The 18,761-nt window shown below is 45.8% G+C and overlaps 4 protein-coding genes across 8 annotated transcripts; 1 reads left to right on the top strand and 3 right to left on the bottom strand.

Moving 5' to 3' along the window:
- Window positions 1–1,587: 1,587 nt before the first annotated feature.
- LOC108157158 (two pore potassium channel protein sup-9) lies at window positions 1,588–7,983 on the bottom strand. Of its 2 annotated transcripts, none has more exons than XM_017289067.2 (9): window positions 7,656–7,983; window positions 5,171–6,223; window positions 4,931–5,086; window positions 4,737–4,863; window positions 4,457–4,647; window positions 4,204–4,391; window positions 3,088–3,248; window positions 2,621–2,653; window positions 1,588–2,553 (listed from the first exon to the last, which is right to left on the bottom strand). In XM_017289067.2, exons 2-9 carry the CDS (start codon window positions 5,295–5,297, stop codon window positions 2,313–2,315), a joined length of 1,224 nt encoding a protein of 407 aa, XP_017144556.1. In that variant the 5' UTR covers window positions 5,298–6,223; window positions 7,656–7,983; the 3' UTR covers window positions 1,588–2,312. The 2 variants fall into 2 exon arrangements, with proteins under 2 accessions (XP_017144556.1, XP_033244883.1); XM_033388992.1 differs by lacking the exon at window positions 7,656–7,983 and adding an exon at window positions 6,321–6,504.
- Window positions 7,984–8,085: 102 nt separating this feature from the next.
- LOC108157159 (26S proteasome non-ATPase regulatory subunit 9) lies at window positions 8,086–9,436 on the bottom strand. Its single transcript, XM_017289069.2, has 3 exons — window positions 9,161–9,436; window positions 8,763–9,086; window positions 8,086–8,689 (listed from the first exon to the last, which is right to left on the bottom strand). Exons 1-3 carry the CDS (start codon window positions 9,260–9,262, stop codon window positions 8,456–8,458), a joined length of 660 nt encoding a protein of 219 aa, XP_017144558.1. The 5' UTR covers window positions 9,263–9,436; the 3' UTR covers window positions 8,086–8,455.
- A 1,540-nt stretch (window positions 9,437–10,976) lies between these two features.
- LOC108156323 (serine/threonine-protein kinase stk11) lies at window positions 10,977–14,065 on the top strand. Of its 3 annotated transcripts, none has more exons than XR_001775099.2 (5): window positions 10,977–12,631; window positions 12,696–12,890; window positions 12,953–13,116; window positions 13,191–13,523; window positions 13,588–14,065. XR_001775099.2 is itself a non-coding variant. In XM_017287717.2 (5 exons), the coding sequence occupies exons 2-5, from the start codon at window positions 11,565–11,567 to the stop codon at window positions 13,454–13,456; spliced, it is 1,692 nt and encodes a 563-aa protein (XP_017143206.1). In that variant the 5' UTR covers window positions 10,977–11,282; window positions 11,373–11,564; the 3' UTR covers window positions 13,457–14,065. The 3 variants fall into 3 exon arrangements, 2 of the variants coding, with proteins under 2 accessions (XP_017143206.1, XP_017143205.1); XM_017287717.2 differs by having other exon boundaries at window positions 10,977–11,282; window positions 11,373–12,631; window positions 13,191–14,065; XM_017287716.2 differs by having other exon boundaries at window positions 13,191–14,065.
- On the bottom strand, window positions 13,921–18,061 carry LOC108156322 (integrator complex subunit 5). Of its 2 annotated transcripts, XM_017287715.2 has the most exons (10): window positions 17,566–18,061; window positions 16,720–17,495; window positions 16,317–16,661; window positions 15,992–16,256; window positions 15,476–15,918; window positions 15,042–15,406; window positions 14,689–14,968; window positions 14,488–14,630; window positions 14,093–14,426; window positions 13,921–14,008 (listed from the first exon to the last, which is right to left on the bottom strand). In XM_017287715.2, the coding sequence occupies exons 1-9, from the start codon at window positions 17,697–17,699 to the stop codon at window positions 14,112–14,114; spliced, it is 3,066 nt and encodes a 1,021-aa protein (XP_017143204.1). In that variant the 5' UTR covers window positions 17,700–18,061; the 3' UTR covers window positions 13,921–14,008; window positions 14,093–14,111. The 2 variants fall into 2 exon arrangements, with proteins under 2 accessions (XP_017143204.1, XP_017143203.1); XM_017287714.2 differs by lacking the exon at window positions 13,921–14,008 and having other exon boundaries at window positions 14,048–14,426.
- Between the last annotated feature and the right edge of the window lie 700 nt (window positions 18,062–18,761).

The raw sequence follows: 18,761 nt of genomic DNA on the forward strand, positions 1-18,761 counted from the left end.
GGAATGGAATATATTTTCATAATAAAACACTTTTGATAAAATTATACTTGATTAAAACCGATAAATACCGTTTTTGAATAGCCAATTCTTTTTTGTATTGTTTAAGCGTACTTGAATTTACGAATATGTATTCTCTTTTTTCATCATGATTTGTATTTTTTATTAACTTTTTTTTCGAGTAAGTGAAAAAAGTGTGAAACTTGTGCATTTATCCGTTTTTTGCTGTTCTTGTTTTTTGTCGCGGAAGGCGTCATTGTGTGTTGTGTCGGAGATTGCTAGCAGATATGTTTACTTACAATTTGTATTGTAGTCTACGCTTAAATTTGTTGTAACAAAATTTTTAAATTTTTACACAACTATTTCCTGCAAATATCTGAATCTAATCTTATTATGGCCTACCAAGGGAATTGACATGGGTGGTTTTGCCTGTACCCCCGTCGCCCACCCGTTCAATACAACCAGATGTCAGATACTTAAGTTATGTGATAAAAAGAAGCACTACTTCTGAAAAAAAAATTAAACCATACAAAAAAATTATTCATTTTTAAATTTGGTTTGGTTTTAGTGGTTTAAGATGCACTTTTGTACCAGGATAAATTGAAAACGCAATCAGCTATTCATATATGTATAAATTAGTTTAATTGTTGTTTTTTTTTTTTGCAATCCTGGAATATAAGTATATTACAAAGTCTTATTTTATCTGATTAGCTTGAATTAAATTTAAGTTTCTTTTGCTCCTATGCTGAATTCAAAGAATACCAGAGGCATATTTGCCATAAGTACTGGATGAAATTTAATACATATAAATATTTAAAATTTTTAAAGAAATAATTTTCATTTTAAAAACTGTGAAGTTAAATCAAATTCATAGCTAAGTTTTTAAACTCGCGTAGTTTCTGCTGTAACAATATATCATTATTTAAAGTAATATTATTCCTTTCAATATACATAAACACCTATATACATATACAAAGCACATAAGGATAAAAGAGAGTTTGAAGCGTTTGACGTCTCGAGTGAGCAATGGAAAAAATTGCCTTGAAAAATGCATCAACTAACTAGTACAGATCTCGTGAGCTGTATTTTAAATACAAATGCTGTGAAGAAATTAACAAATGCCTAAATTATGGGTCATGTGATTTGGTAATTTATTTCGCCATTATCTACAACTAACACTAAATGCACTCTGCATAAATGCGACTGGGGAGGTTCTGGTCTGAGACTATTCGCCCACATAGTGGGCTAGGTCTGCATCCCACGTACATATGTACATATATATGTACGTACGAGTGGGTGCTTTGGCACATCGTGGAGACACTTGAGCACTGGAGCTGCCTAAATTATTTTTGTGGGTGGCTGAAAGCTACATTAGCTACATTTCACACTTGGTTTGAGTGGATAAGATCGAGTTTAATTGGCGTCGTATGAAATGTGGCTACTAGCTACAATATGCGTACACCCTAACCGTAAACTAATATCAAGTTTGGAATGAAACATTACATAATAGTAATCAATATAAGTTGGAATAAAATGGATTATTAAACATTATTTACCATTAATCCGTTATCAAGTATTTACACAATTTCATTTGATACTCTCTTTGCCCTTGATGGTAGTTGAACTATATGTACGATTGGATTCGGTTTTCGGAGGCTTCCCAAGGACTCGCAGCTAGTGAAACCCGCAGTTGTTTCAGTGAAGGCAGCACCTAATTTTCATAACAATTTCGATATATGTATGTCTGCATGTTGTTCATGCACGGGTGTAACTTATATATTGTATACCGTTCAGAGGCTGTAAGTGTTCAAATAGAAAGACGACCAATGTGGGCACCGCTTCATATACATATACGATATGTACATGTAGTCGTTTGCATAGCTCCCGTTCTCTATCGCTCGGAAATGGCAGTGGTTTACTTTCAATTGTATAGTGCTCTAGTTCAGTAAGTACTGTATATGTATGTATACATATATTTAGGTATAGTCGCTAGCATGCCTACTGCAAGTTTTATAGATTTATGCACTAATTTACATTGTAAATGCACATAAATAGAATCTCGCGGAGCGCACATAAATTGCGCATTTCAATAATCCTCCCAACTCCATCTCGTCCTACATTCGGTTTCGAATCTAAATAAGTTTTAAGTACTATTAGAGCCTTTTTATCACTTTCAAGTTGTAAGTCGTTTTTGGCGAGGGCAGGTCCAAGGGGTGGGGCCGCCACTTCGTTGTTCCTGCTTTCTGCTCCCCCTGTTTATCTTCACTCTGCGATTGCTCCTCTCTTGGCTGCCACTGGAATACCAATACCTCCTCCTAGATGCGAAAAGATAGAAGTGAGACGTTGCGCTTGAGCAATTGCTGTGGCCGCAACGGCGATCCGCTGCTCGCAGTGTCCACCATGTCGACGCCCATGTAGTTACTGTCCATGATCCCACGATCCGGCATTGAGTGCAGACTTTGTGTATCGTAGTCGTAGTTCAAATCCTGCATGGGAACCACCTCGGGCAGCAGGTGCCGTATATGCGTGGGCGATCGCTGCAGTCTGTACCGATTCCTGTTGGGTAATCAATGGCCATTGTGTTAATAAGCGGCCGGTTAAAGTTTTCAAAGAGGTTTCTTACTCTGTATCATTGTTCCTGCCCAAGTGGTTACTCCTGCGCAGATATAAAAATCGAAAAGTTGAGAAAAACCACAAATGAATAAATACTCGTACATAAGACGTTTGGTGGTACGTCCTTCGTTTTGTCGATATAAAAGCAGGCTTACAAATAATCTACATATCTAGAATAATGTACATTCAATAATGTTCCCTAAAATCACCATTAGTAGCCAAGTCCGACCCTCTGACTGTCTGTTTCTATTCAAACTTTCTCGAGAGTCTCGTTGGCACCTGCATGCACTATGTTAGGTCTATCTCTATCTCTGCTCACGATATTCACTCTCAGTCGGAAAAGGAAACGTCCTTTGGCTAATCTTGCCCTCCGACGCGTCGTTCGCAAAGCTTTTTAAATACAAGTGCACTGTAAATTGCCCTATTCCTTATCTTTTTTTTGTCGTGTGATGAAATGTACTGAGGCGGATTACGTACTTTTTATGTCGGTTTCTATTTAGACACATACAATGGCACGAGCACATGGATGACGCACTTGATCCGCTCAGCGATTGGGCATCGTGTCCCTCGTAGCCGCTCAGTATGGACCCGTTGGATGTTATTACATCGCCCTCCAGTTTAACAGCCACTTGCAGTGCCTGTAATGGGTATCGGCATTAATTATTATATTATATTACGCTGGAGTGTCCAAATGTGGAGTAGAGATTAGTATAGCGTGGAAAAAATAGGGAGCGGAGCTCAGTTTTTTGGGACTGGATTTGTGTGGCTGTGGCGAGAGTGTGTTTGTGGTTCTCGGTGCGGTGGCTCTGGCTGTGGCTGATGTTCAGTGTGGTATAGAAGCAGGTGGTGAAGTGGTGGTTGTAGTTAGAGTAAGTCAAATATATGGAATCGAAAACCGCAATCACCTCGTTGGTCCATAAACTGGACTTGGACATAAACTAAGCTCGCGTTTTGCATTTGATTCGTTCGTTAAGTCAAAAGCAACCGAAAATATGCCAAAAAAGAAAATATTAATTCGTTTTACATTGAGTTGCTCTCGTATTGGCCTGCATTGAATAAATTGTATAAATTAATTGGTTCCAAATACAGTACAAAATATGTATTGCAATTGCACAATATTAAATATTGAAAAAGAAACCGAAGGTGCATGATTATCAAGAGTAAGTCGGTGGTGTAAGTGTGCAGCAAAGTGGCAAGCAGATATTCAAAGCTATGTAGAAATAATTTAACAAGTTTCTGAGAGAAAGGTTCAGGTTCAAGGTTCGACATGAGAGATGAGATGGAAATTATTCGAGTTGAATTGAATGGCAATAAACGTAACAAAGTTGTACATATCGTATTCAAAGATTCTAAGTGAACAGGTACAGCGAAGCTTTTGTATTAGGATAAAACTGGAGAGTAAAGCGGTTCACTACGAAGGGGAGGTACAGCGAAACTGGATTATCTCGACTTGGTAAATGTACTCGTATTTTTTTAATTTGTATTTAATCATAAGAATAATCATAGGAATGCTAAAACAGTCCTCAAGTCTACGGTAAAAAATGAGTTGCATGAGCTGCTTGGAGTCCGCTGCCACGGCTCTGATCTTCTCACCTGCATGGCCTGCGCCTCGTCGCGTCGCTCATCTTCGGTGTTCATTGTAACAAACCTAAGCACTAACAAGTTCAGCGAAGCGGCCACAATTGCCAGGCCGAATAGTATAAATATCAGTGCGAACATCACGTACTCCGGCTTTCTATTCAGTGCGTTGTCCCTTTGTAGGGCTACCATATCGCCAAAGCCTAAAAATACAAAATACCAATAGTTGAGCTGTGCCATCTTCTCTCAAGGGCCATGGAGATCTTACCTATTGTAGTTAATGTAATAAAACAGTAATATACTGAATCAAAGTAGCTCCAGCCCTCAAATTTTGAAAAGGCCGCAGCACCGCCCGCTATCGTCAGCGAACTAAGCGTCGTCACAACGCAAATGAGGTCCACCTCCGATGCGACAGTTCGTTTGCAGCGCAGCGATGTGCGAACTGCTTGGATAACATAGCTGTGGGTATGGCAGAGGAGGTGGAAGTATCAGTAGGGGTAGCCGGAAAAGGAAAGGGCACAGGAAGGGCCCAGGCACAGCCAACCCACCTGCTCAGTCTATTCACTCTTTCTCCGATGCTCTGGAACATAACGAGGCCCAGGGGAATTCCCACAATGGCATAGCACATGGTGAAGAGCTTCCCGCCCACGGTGCTGGGCGTTGAATGACCATAGCCTGCTCAGATATAAAGAATGCATCGTTTGAATGCCAGATGCAGTAGGGTGACGTGACGACATAATACCTATGGTGGTTAGCACTGTGGTTGCGTAATAAAATGCGCCGGTGAACTTCCATTGCTGGCCAGCCTTGTGCGATTCCGATTTGAGCACCACCGTCTCCATGACTTTGAAGTCTTCTGGCGATATATTGTACTTGCGTATTATCATGTCCTCGGCATCTGGAAATGCAACCAAATTGCACCACTGTTTAGTTTATGACGTAACTCGACGACAGAAAATGTCCTGGCCGGCCATTCACTTACCTTGCAGCGCCTCCCAACGACGCTTCTCCGTTTCAGATTCAAGTGCGTCAAAGACAGCGGCGCCTACAAGCAGATACGTAAATGTACACACGATCAAGGATATCGTGCGCACATTTTGTTTCTTCATTCTTCATTTAGACGAGGTTATTTTATTGGCAATGTGGCATTCACTGGCGGCGCCTCCGCTTGCGGTAAAGCTGCTTACTGCTACTGCGGCTACTGGGGCTGCTGGAGCTGCTGGATTTTTGGCTGCACCTGCAACTTGTCCGGCCGCTGGCTGCCATATGTGCCACTCGCACCGTGCTGGCTTGCTGTCCGCTGGTTCTGGCAGGGGCTCGCTTTCGTTCAAAGGACAAACTTTTCAAATTGGGTTAAGCGCCAACAACAAGTCTGACACCTCTCTCGTACTCTCACTTGCTCTCTCCTCTCGCGCTCTCTGCCACGTAACGGTTGGCTTGTGCGTGTGTGCTACTGACGCTCCCGCCTTTGCGGTACTGGCACTTAAGTTTTTGGGCCCGGCACAATTCACTTAGCACTTTCCTCGTCCTGATTGCATTACAAATAATGTCTCTCGACTATGAATCTGAATCTCGTCATTTAGCCGCAATGGGATCCTAGTGGCCTAGCTGCACGGTCACAGCTCGCAATGGATGCTGGTGGTGCTTTCAACGTTGCTCTCACACACGCCGATACCGTTACCGTTACCGTTACCGTTGTCGTTGCCGTGGGCCTTTGTCCTCGTCGCGTTCGTTGCGCCGTCCATGTCCTTGTGTTATTTATACTTCTGCCACCTCTGATGCATTCCATGCTGGGACTGCGACTGCAAGTGCAAATGCCTGCCCCTCATCAGTGACTGGCAGCGCCTGTATTCGTGGTCCTTCTGGCAGAGGGCGCGGAGCTTTCAAGGATGCCACTGCTGCTGCTTCTGACGGCAATTGCTTCGGTATGTCGCATGCACAGCGGCGGCATCTCGTCGGTGAGGCTTGTGTAGTGTCCTTCGGCTTCACTTACGCCGCACTTGCCTCCAACCGGGGGACGGACTGGGACGGGCGGCTACGTTGTGTGGAAATGACATAAATTAGTCTTTATGGCAAGTTGCAATGGGGCGGTCTAAAAATAGATCCCAGTGTGTGGCATCATCCCCCATTACCTGCGCGCCAGGATGCAACCTCCTATCCACATCCTGCCTAATTTGCTGACTCATTGATGCATCGCTCTAATCTGTCATCATCCACATCCTCCCCAAGCAAAACTCTATACGGCCTAGGCCCGTAACAGGCAACCCTCATCTAGCTTACACTGAAACAAATGTATGGTTAAATGATGACATTTTCCAATAAAACCGTGTGAAATATCAACCCACCAGACGAGTATCCCATAACCATTGTCCTCGGAAACTAATTTTATAAATTTAATTTTGACCTGTGGATTTAAAGTTGAATTTGATCTGTTTTTTTTTCTGTGTACCCAATGAAAACGTGCAAATTAAAAATTCATTTGCATGCGTCCTTCGCTTCGCAAATAAGCGCCTGGATTTGCGAACACACTGGCAACTGGAAGCTGGCAAAGTGTGAAAGTGCTGTGCAGGCAATTTCAGATTCAGCGGTAACTGTATTTGGTGAATTATTAAAGCAACGCAACGGGATAATGAGAAAGCAACAAACAGCCAGCACGAAAGCTCCGGCGTAGCATTAAATCAGACAGCGGCTGGGCTGATGTGAATGGGTGGAATGAGAAGCTCTGCGGACAGCTCTGAACAATGGATGAGGATATTTTAAACTTGGCCGTCCAGCAGCATTGCAGTATCTCTGAATTATTCAAGTATGTACTACATTCACTCGAATCGAACATTCATATGCTCAAATCATGGAGATGAACTTTTTGTTGACCGACCCGAGTCTGTGTGTGCGCGTTAAAGCTTACACGCATACATACATACACCCGTACATGATACACAGAACCACGCACTCGGTTTTCTTTTTAATTTATTGGGTAACCAAAATGTTGGTCCTGGGCTCTGTGGGCTCTGTTGGGGTGGTTTGCCAGCATTTGCACACACACACAAACACAGGATGCCAGGTTCGCAAAGGATGCCACAACACACACAACGTACCGTGCTGTGCCGCGTCTGAGTTCGCCCTTAGTTAACTTTTTTGTTAGTTTGCCTCAGAATAAGGAGTACTCTGCCGTTCGCACGGCCATTATACGCATTGTTTGTTAACCTATTTGGCCACCCGCAATCGGAATCGTGCAGCCTCCCCCCCCTTGGACTCCTTTCTTCTGTTCTGCTGTGCACTGGCAATGACAGTGACACTATCAAGAGCTCCGCCCCCCTCCGCCACCACCTCGCCTATCGCATTTGCTGTATGCGTCTGCCCTCGTCGCTGGCGAGAGCTGAGCGAAAAAATCGTACATCCTCCCAGCCAACACACATTAATGCTTTTCTATTCCCTTCCATCATTATATAAAAGACACACAGACATACACATATTCTCACTGCCTTGGCAAATTGGACTCCGTAATTGGCAATTTTCGGGAATATCGCTCGGGAGATCCTCTTATTTATCACTCGAAAAATAGCAAAATTTTCCGCCTGGCAATTTTTTCACTACAGTTAAATTTGTTACTCGGCACGGCTTCGGTTGCGTCCCGTCCGCAATGCACGCGACTTTAGCTGAGTTTGAGAACTGCTACGGCGCACAAACTGACAGTTGGGGCTGCTGGAGACTGTGTCCTGTGCGGATTGTCAGCTTCAGGGTTGAGTCGAGCATCCTGCCTCGCTGTTCCAAAATTCCGTTGGGCTTTTGCTCTCTCCCAAGCTTTCTTAACAGCGTGCTGTTAAGCGCAAGTTTTATTTCGCATTTGGCGGGAGAATTTCGAGAATATTGGGGATAACGAATGCGAAATAGAGCCACTGATTTGAAAATATTTAATTTCTCTGACTGTCCCCTGTCAGTCGTTGCCACTTATTTTGGAATATTATATATGAGTATACTTAGTAGTCCTACATTTTCAATAACTATGCTTCACCTCTCCACCTGAATTAGGGCCATTCGTGCACTTGTCACTCTCTCGCCTTGACCATCCCACCTCATGGCATAGTGACCCAGAAGCCGGGACGTCGGTCACTCGAAATAAGTTCAGATAGGTTTGGAAACGAAGCTACACATAAACTAAAATCAATTTTTACAATTTAGTACAATTATGTTCTGTGTTCATTATGCCTGGCCATGAATGAATAATTAAATGGAGCAAATGTACATGCATCAAAGTTTAAATGATAAATTAGTACTCCATGGACTCTGGGGGCAGCACAATGTTACATCCCAGCAAGCCCCGTCCACTCCAGGCTTTTGGCACCAACAGCAGATCTAGAAGCTGGTCGCCGCGCATGACTTTGAGCTGCACGTTCTGGTCCTGCATGTTTCTGGTAACCTCGCCGATCTGGCCCAAATCCCCCTTGAAGTTGCTGCTGTTAACGGAGCCGAAGCGGCAGATGTTGTCGCCCACGCGCAATCCCTGAAAATGACAAACGGAATAATTTTACACATGAGCGTGGAGGGCGTTAGGTCTTTAGTCTGCCACTACTCACTGCCTCTTCAGCCGGGGAACTGGGGCTGACTAGATTGACTACAACCATGGGGCGAATATCGGGAGGCGCGATAGTAGCTCCACCCAACCCTCTTTCGCTGTCCAGCTCCAAGGCGGAGGCGCGATTCACCAGCTCAGGGTCGGTCGTTGCGATCTCACTGTGGTATTGATTGAGCAAGTTCTGGATTTGGTTCATCAGCTCTTTGTGATCGTTCTGCAGGCAAATTATCGTCTGGCGGGCCTGCCGCACCTGGTAGATGTCGATATCGTTGCGTGGAAATCCTTCGGCGTCGATCATGGGACCGGTCATGCCCACATTGTCGTTCTGGAAGAGTTTATTTATTGTTATCTGGATTGTTTAGCTTTGAAATCAACCAACCGCTGGACTAGTTTACTTACTGCAGCCAAAATTTGTCCATTTCTACTAATTTGAGCCTCCAGCTGTGTTTTGGCGGCCATCAGCCTCTCCAGCCGCTCCTTGGTGGTAATTCCAGTGGCCATGACTTGCGTTTTGCTTACTGAAATCGGTGGGTTTTAAAAAAATGTAATATATGTGACCGCCTACTTCGTTTCTTTCTCGTCACTTCGCTAAAGCATTTATTTATTTTTTAATAACAATTCAGCCCTGGTGAAAGCGATTTCGATGTCGTCAAAATATCGCCACCGCCATATCGATACACAAAATTTACTTGAGGGTAAACACAAAAATGTACAAATTGAATTACAGTCGTTGCTTTTAGGAATTTTACTTTACTTTATCATTTTTAGAGTATTATGACACTTCTTGGTTAAGTTTTATACATAGAAAACATATACATATGTACATATCAAACTGTTAAGTTCTTTATGCTAATAGGAATGAGATTATTAGATTGAGTAATTCATTTTTTTAAACACAGCGACTGACTACACAGCAAAGCGTATCAGTGTCGGGCCAACAGAGTAAACAGATCACTATGTGATCTAGTGTGGTGATCAGCATGAACTCATCATGATCCAAATCATGGACTGGTAAATGGTATTTCATTTCTTAGCCTCCGCCCAGTACGAGTATATGCCAGACAGGACAGTGGTGGTGTAATCCAAATAATAGGCTGTAATATTTATAATGTATAATTTGTATTGCCTCTTTTTATTCTGTTAGTTCGAATTGTATGTCCTGGTGAACATATATGAAGACATTAAAGGACCCAGCTACTGTTTCATTATACCCGATAATTACACTCGACATCCGAAAACGCAGAAAAACGTTGGTGATGAAGAATCTATTTCGTTGCCAATTTACAAAGCCGTAAATAGTTCGTTAGTCCAAGCAACCTCTTTGCTTGGATCACGCTCCTGGATTTTACTTACTTGCACCTGAGATTTATATTTAAAGGTGGCAAGTCCTCTCGTTGTTTCGTATCTTCAAAATTCTGGACGCCACAGATTTTTTTTCATTGCGGGGGCGAAAGCGGTGGGTCAAGATTTTGAAACAATTATGTGCAAGTTCGATATCACAGGAGTGTGGATACCAAATTTGGTTGCTCTAGCTCTTATAGTATCTGAGAACTAGGCGCTCATAGGGACGGACAGATAGACATGGCTCAATGGACTCGGCTATTGATGCTGATCAAGAATAAATATACTATATAGCAAAAGAAGAAACATGTTGGATTTCCCAGAATTCTTTGAGATTTAAGGTTTGCTGGTCAGAGTTCTGGGCCCCTGCGTCGCACCGTCTTTCCCCACGTAGCTACTGGCCACTGCGTTGGCCAGCACCCGCCGCATAAGGCAGCTTTGTGAACATCAGACCAAACATCCTGCTAACCGCTAAGAGCGTTTTGACCTCCAATCCAGGCACTCCACAGTTCACTCCAAAGCTGCATAGTGAACAATACTGTTGTGCGGCTGGCCACCGGACCAAATATCCAGCGCGGAACCATTGGAAACACAATGACATGACTCGCACGACGAGTTAAAGCATCAAAAGCAGCTGCGCAAGGTATGTGTATAACAAGAACAACAATTGGCCGGCACTTACAGGAGTCCTGTTGCTCCCGTCAAAAAAACTCTTACATGGTGTCACCCTCCCAACGAGTCGCCTACCATTATAATGAATGATCATAATCATACGAAAATCGTTGCCTACTTCGCTTCATAACAATTCAGCAGCCCTGGTGGCAGCGTTAGTGTGACATTTCATTTCGATATAATATCGACACCGCCATATCGATACCCATTTCACTTGAGAGTAAACACAAAAATGTACAAATTTTGAGAATCCAGCACCGAGTTCGAAAAATTGGAATCTGTCAATTTGGTTGTGCTTGTGCAAATTTATTAAAAAAAAATAAAATACAAAAAAGAGGCCCCAAAGCGCGTAGCACTAGCCTAGCCAGTACTTGGCCAGTCCAAGTAATACGGAAGTACACCGCCCCTGGGTGTCAAAAAAAGGTTTTCAAGAGCCGTTTTCGGAGCCGCTGCTGCTTACGACGTGCTCCGCTCCTTGCCGTCATATCACCGACGTCCGATCATATCGGTGAGAAGCGCCCTCCTCTGGCCCTCGAAACGATACACACAATGTGAGCGGTGGGCTGTGGGCAGTTCGGAAGTTTATGCAATGTTCTAGTTCTAGCCCACGAGACGGTGGCGGTGACGGGGATACGGTGGTACGCAGGCGGACACCGAGACGGAAGCAGAGAAGGGAGCAAGGAGAGAGCAGAGTCGGCAGAAGAGAGTCGTTTTCCGTTTTTATATACATACAATACATAGGGATACACAGACAGCGTGTGTGGAGGGAAGTAGAGAGTATCGTATCCAAATGACTGTGACCAGCACACATACAATGGAGGCACCAGTCAAAGCAGGACATCATCATCATCATCAGGGCGACGGAGGAGGAGGAGGAGGAGGCGGTGGCCAGCAGCTCGGCTCCAACAAGTCTGTCGATGGGGCCGGCAAGGAGCCGTTGGATGAGGACGCCGTGGACGACGAGATGACAGTACTGCTGGCCAATACAAACTTTCACTATGATGCGGCATCCGAGCTGGACGAGGCATTTGTGGAGCTCAAGGAAGGTGAAGAAACGGCAGAGGGCGTGGCCAGGGCGGGCAGCTTTTATAATGAGCCCGAGCTGCTAGAAGAACACCCACACCCGCAGGTCACTTGGCTGGATGACGACGAGATCGAGACACTGGACCGCGTCACTCTGGACATGGGCAACGTGTTCTTCAACCGGGTCGACAGTCAGGACATTATCTATCAGCAGAAGAAAAAGAACATTAAAATGGTCGGCAAGTACATAATGGGCGATGTTCTGGGGGAGGGCTCGTACGGGAAAGTGAAGGAGGCAATGAACTCGGAGGACCTCTGCCGCCTCGCCGTCAAGATACTCACGAAGCGCAAGCTGCGCCGCATACCCAACGGTGAGCAGAACGTAACGAGGGAGATCCACCTTCTGAAGCAGCTGAAGCACCCGAATATTGTGGAGCTAGTGGATGTCCTCTACAACGATGAGAAGCAGAAGATGTATTTGGTGATGGAGTACTGCGTGGGAGGTTTGCAGGAAATGGTTGACTATCAGCCCGACAAGAAGATGCCATTGTTCCAGGCGCACGGCTACTTCCACCAGCTGGTCGATGGCCTGGAGTACTTACACAGCTGCCGCGTCATTCACAAGGACATAAAACCCGGCAACCTGCTACTGTCCTTGGACCAAACACTGAAGATTTCCGACTTCGGCGTTGCGGAGCAATTGGATCTCTTTTCGCCGGACGACACATGCACAACGGGACAGGGCTCGCCAGCATTTCAGCCGCCAGAGATTGCCAATGGCCACGAAACGTTCGCTGGATTCAAAGTGGACATCTGGAGCAGCGGCGTCACACTGTAGGTCCCAACTCCCAAGGTCCCGATTTGGATCTGACTAATATTCGCATACTTGTCTTTACAGCTTCAACTTGGCCACAGGACAGTACCCGTTCGAGGGCGATAACATCTATCGCCTACTGGAGAACATTGGTCGCGGGCAGTGGGTGGCGCCCGACTGGCTCTACGAGCTGGACCCAGACTTTGCCAAACTAATTTTAGGCATGCTGCAAGCAGATCCCAGTGCCCGCCTCTCGCTGCAGCAAATACGCAAGGACACGTGAGTGGGAGATGTCCATATTCAGTGTCTGGCTTTCAGTAAAATGGTTTCCTTGCTTGCAGTTGGTTCATATCCGCACCGCCGGCCACCGGCCCACCGATACCCATTCCTCCACTGAAAGGCGACAAATACCGATGTTCCACAGTACTGCCTTACCTGGAAGCCTACCACTATGGCAACGAGCACGACCAGGAAGATGTGTATTTCACTGAGCACGATGTCAATCGTGAGTGGTCAATGCTCAATGAAGGAGAGCACTGGTTTGGCGTAGCTAATTGGGCACGCTTTGTATCTTTTCAGAGGAGTTGGCGCGACAAGCTGCAGCGGCCGCGTCTGAAATACGAGCAAAACAGTCAGCGGCAGCCCATGCTGCCTGCCACACTTACGAGCATCCCTCCACAAGTGCCGCTGCCGCCGCAGCAGCCACGGCGGCAGGACAGTCATTGGGCAATGGAAACAGAGACGAGATGCCGGCTAAGAAGAAAGGATCGGCGCTGAAGCGACGCGCAAAGAAGCTAACCTCGTGCATCTCGGTGCGCAAGCTGAGCCATTGCCGCACCTCGTAGGCGGGGCAGGCGAAGAACGTTAACCTAGCTGCTAAGAGTAATGAAAGAATAACTTCGTTAACAAATTGTGAGCAACTTTTTGGTTTTGTTTTCCCGTTTTTTGTTGTCCTATATTCGCCAAGTATTTGTAGCTATAAAAGAAAGTAGGAACCGGATGGCGGACCAGGACCCCAGCAGCAGCAGAGACTTAAAGTCGTCTGAGACGAGCGGCGGTGGGGCAGTCGAGGTCGAGCTCGAGGTCGAGCGACACGAAAGTTATACATATATCCATGTGACAATACTGTGTATTATATGAATCAAATGAAAGAGTAAATTAGTTGTTACTATGATGTACTGAAGGTAGAAGGATGAAGGATTGTGCCCATCGATCATAAATACTTGGGGCACACATAAAAAACATCTGTTTTAATGAAATGAAAATCGTTGTTGGCTTCGTTATATTCAATACTCAAAACAAAACAAAATTGGAGCATTTTCAGCCGCCGACAAATCAGTAACTGCTGGACAGTACATACTCGCAAGGCCCAAGCTGAGATTTTAATTTACAAAAATCTATGAATGAAAGAAACAAACAAAAATAAAACCAACCCATTGAAGTTCAAACACAAATACAAACACTGCATTTAGTTCACACACCTCACACTCTTACATACTCTTATTCTAGTTCGACGATCTGTAGCCTGGAGGCGGGCAGCATTGTGGCTGCTGCTGCAGTTGTCTCCGCCATTCCTGTTGGACCGGGTTTGCTGTCCATCAGCTCGGCCATGATGAACATCTGGTGATAGTGTGGACCCAACTTGGAGAGTTTCCTTTGCATTAGATGCCGCAGCGTGTCTACATACTGAGGAGGAACCTTGGCCAGACTGGTGTTGCGCCAATGTAGGCCATTGTTGTCTACATGGAACAGCGCTGGAGAGGGCACATGGTCCTTTAAGTAGTTCCAGATGCATTCGCGCAGCAACAGGGCTATCTGCAAGATAAATGTGGCCATATAAGTGATGCTGCGAAACGTGCTAGAGCTGTTAACATTCCTCAGCCGACTCGAAGTGTTCAATGATTAGATGCAGATTGGTCAACGGGGGTGGTATTAGCTGACTCATGGCCAGCAGCTGCAGCAGCTTCTTCGTGCAGAGCATGAGCTCGTCATTCGCCGCGGTCGCCTGAAATTTGCTTACTGAGAAGGGATTTCCCTTGGTTAATGGTCCCCCAAGTTACAGTCAAATCTTGCTCACCATTTTTGCCGCGCCAGTGATGCAAACACGTGGCGCATAGGGCCCGTAAAAGCACTGATGAGTAGCAGAGAGCGGGTCTGTGGCCCGCTATCAGACCCAAGACTGCCCACAGAACCGGGGACGTTATGAAGGCGCGCCTAATCTGCATATCTCTTTCCATTGTGACTTTTGTGAACTCCTCGTCCGGGAAGGGCAGGCCATTGTACATGACATCAGTGGAGACCAGCTCCACCAGCAGAAGCGAGACCAGCGAATAACCTTCTACATTGTTCGGCTTTTCCTATTAAGCAGGAGGGGAAAATACATACATACTTGTACTAAAGGAAAGGCAATAATTGCTTAAAATCGCTTACCAAGTCGGCGCAGCAGGCATTCAATGCCTTTAGATATAGAGCCTGCGTTTCCGCATCGCACGTTCGGTCATTTGTGGGCAACACTGGCCGCAGGCCACGCCCAATGATTCCCGAGTGGAGCACCGAACGATTCGAGTTGGCCCCAGAGCTGGTGTGAAGGTTTTGCAGAATGAGCATCTCATGTTCGGGTATTTCCAGCTCGTCCAGCTTGTACTCCTCCAGTTGGCCCAAGAGATGGCCGTGATAGAACAGGGCACCCTCCACAAGTTCCCGCAGACAGACGGTTCTAGCAATCTTGCGGGCAGAGCATTGGCGCTGCAGCAGGGCATAAGACCGATGAGCGGCCGCGGCGCGACGAATGACGGCTGAGGGTAGAGATTAGTAGATTAGTAGCTGGCTTAGTTATTTATTTGCGACCTTTTTTGCGCACTTACTTTTCTCGGTGAGACCCACAAAGAAATACTTGACGCTTAGCACCGCTAGCTTAAGGACCACTGGAGTGCGCAGCACAGTATGGCAGGATCCTCCTTCAATATTGTTTAAGAGGTCCACAATGAGATGGGCCAGGCGCATACGGCATGCATCCTCATCATCGACAGGGCTACTGGTCGTGCCATTCTCCCCTGGCTCCGTTTTGGGTCGTTTCCCATACTCATTACCATTACAAATATCCGTCAGGCCCTCGCGCTTATTATTACTGGAATGTTGGGCCCTGAACTTTGCAGCACTGCTCTCGGCTGCATCTCTGTCCATTTTCAGGACTAGTTTGTTAACGGTGCAGTCGAAGATTTGTACAATCTTGGGCAGACATTCGTTAAGAGCCTGGGTCAACTGCGTCGACCTGATGTTGGGAGCTACATTCTTGCTCTTATGCATTCTGTTGAGGAAAATGAAGGTAGATTGAGTTGAAATTGGAAAACTAAAAATCACAGCTCTTCTGCATTCATTACTTTGCCAGCATATTAAGGTTGGAGAATGTATTGTACGCTTCTGTAGGAGTTCCCGGAGGCACGGGCAAGCGGTTGTTGACTTGAACGTGCAGCGTTATGTCCTCCAAGACCATTTCGAAACCCGGCGTAAAGCCGGGAAAGTTGACCACGCCACTTTGCCCGCCAAGCAGGCGGATGAGTGCACCTATCCCATTCGGGTTCTGGGCGTAGGACTTCTTCAGCAGCTGGGATATCGTCTGATAGTATATATGCGGGTGCTGGGAGGCTAAGAGCAGAGAAATTATCAACTATTGCCACCATTTCATGGGGATGCAGATGTACTTACAGACAACGAGTAGCAAACGGACAGCCGTTTGCTGTTCGAGGAGATTCTTGCTGAGACAGCTCTTCCAGAGCATGTACTTCGTCTCCTCGTAGGCAAGATCTGCCAGAAGGGGGAAGTTGCGTTGTTTTAGCACCCACTGCTCCAGCTCCTGCATGGAGTTGTCCAGAAAGTCCTGACACCACACAAACTTCTCTGCCATTTTCGCCGCCGTGATCAGAAGCGTGGCTCCGTGCTCGTTCATCCGTAGCACTGCGTTATTAAGAGTCGGCTGCATGTCAGCAAACATCTTGTTGCTTAGCCAAAGTGGGGACTTCTCTATAATCACTTCGCACATGTCTTCCGAGTCTGCAGAGAGAGGAAGCGATGTTAGAGACAGAATAAGAATATTTTTGCTCTTACTAACATATTTCGACAAGCACATTGACTAGGCTCTGAAGAATCGCATCCGAGTAGTTTGTGGTGATCAGTAGAAAAGGAACCACTGCGATATCGAGCGGTTTCATTGGAGCAAAGCCTGCCTTAAGCATCTCCCGAAATGCGGCACGCAACTGCTGCTCGTGACACGACGTCATGTAGTCCAAGATGCCAGCCTCAGAGTCCAGATGACAGCGATAGTCCTTAACAAAGCGCTTGATGCCACACTGAAGAATCTGCAAAATGATTTTGTATGGAAAACAACCGCCCAAACGTGCCACAATCCAATCAAAGGTCATGGGGAACCGGTGGAAGGCATTGAGCATTATTTTCACGCAGGTCTCTTCCTCGGCGCTGGTTAGCTTGCGAAAACAACTGTTGATGAGGGTCATCAGTCCGTGCATGGCACTGCATTCCAACCAATAGTTGCAGGATGCTGTGATGGTCATGCGGCGCTGGGTATACTTGTCAGAGAGCTTCGCGACCAGCTCCAGGCTCCAGTTGGCAATAAACGTTGACCAGGCAGGCAGACCTTTCCACACCAAGTTCTGAAGGGCTGTCTTGACCATGTTGAAGCTCTCGTAATCCTGGGCACGCATCTGTTGCTTGCGGTTGCCTCCTTGCTTCACCTGCGACACCGGCATTCCCGTTTTCTGGTCTATCATTTCGGGCGACACATAGAGCTGCACGCTGATCTCGGCCAGGAGGGCGAAATATTTAAATACACAGTCCCGCGTCGCTGGCATGTCATCAAGGAAGCTCAAACTGTGGATTACAGATTCGATAAAAATGTTGTTTACTTGTATGTGGGAACGGGTGGTATGGGGAATCTTACGCGAGCTTGATGAGCGTTGGATTTGTCAGCAATTGTGGATTGATGTGACCATCGGCGACCGTATCTACGAAGTATTTCAGTTGATCAAACTGAGCACACCCCGACATTTTTGTTATTTCTAAATTTGTATTCATTTATTGATGTAGAAGATCAGGTTACCACCGTGCGCTCGCTTTGCCACTTAAATAAACTTTGCGCTGAAATCCGTAGCGAACCAATGGAATTCCACAGTAACAGTACATAGAGCTGATCCGCGCACAACAATTGGTTACAGTTATAGTTATATAGTCCTGCTCAACTTTTAAAACAGCAATTGCGAATTAAATTGTAATCCTCAGTTGTGTGCCGATAGTCAGTCGTGAACGGAGCTGGGTGAATAATATGAACTGGTTCTTTGACCAGGTGACGGTGATGTGATGAACCATTCTATTTGTATGTTTCGATACTTCGATCCTATATTCTAAAATTAAAAAATATCCAGGCACAATATGACAATCGTGAAATGTAAACCTTGCGCCGACTAGTTTCATTCCACTGTGGTTCAATGAACTTATTTCCATGAGCTGTTTACCGTCTTGCAGCCCTGGTGCCCAGCTGTTTACCATTTGTTTACCTTTAGTGCTTCTCTGCTTTTTATACCCGATACTCAAAATGAGTACAGGGGTATATTAGATTTGTGGGGAAAGTGGATGTGTGTAACGTCCAGAAGGAAGCGTTTCCGACCCCATAAAGTAGAAATATTATTGATCAGCATCAATAGCCGAGTCCATTGAGGCATGTCTGTCTGTCCGTATCTATGAGCGCCTAGTGCTAGAGCAGCGACATTTTGTATCTAGACTTCTGTGATATGTCACTGTTACAAGCGTATTTTAAAACTTCGCCCCGCCCCTCTCCGCCCCCACAAAGAACGAAAACCTGTGGCATCCACAACTTTGTAGACACGAGAAAATTAAAAACGCACAATAATAGAAAATAACCATATCTACCAGATTGCCTAACCTGGATCAGATCGGATCATTTTTATAGCCGAAAGGAGCAAATCAATTTGCAGTGGCTACGCGGCTCCCGACGACACGCCCGCACGCCCTCTTTGTCGCTCAATGTAGCCATACTGATTATGTATCGGGTATAAATGTACAGTTGCGGTCGCAGCAGCAACTCATAACGTTCCCCCTCGTTTTATGTTGAGAACATGG

Source organism: Drosophila miranda, chromosome 2 (genome assembly GCF_003369915.1).
Source record: "Drosophila miranda strain MSH22 chromosome 2, D.miranda_PacBio2.1, whole genome shotgun sequence".
Lineage (NCBI taxonomy): Eukaryota > Metazoa > Arthropoda > Insecta > Diptera > Drosophilidae > Drosophila > Drosophila miranda.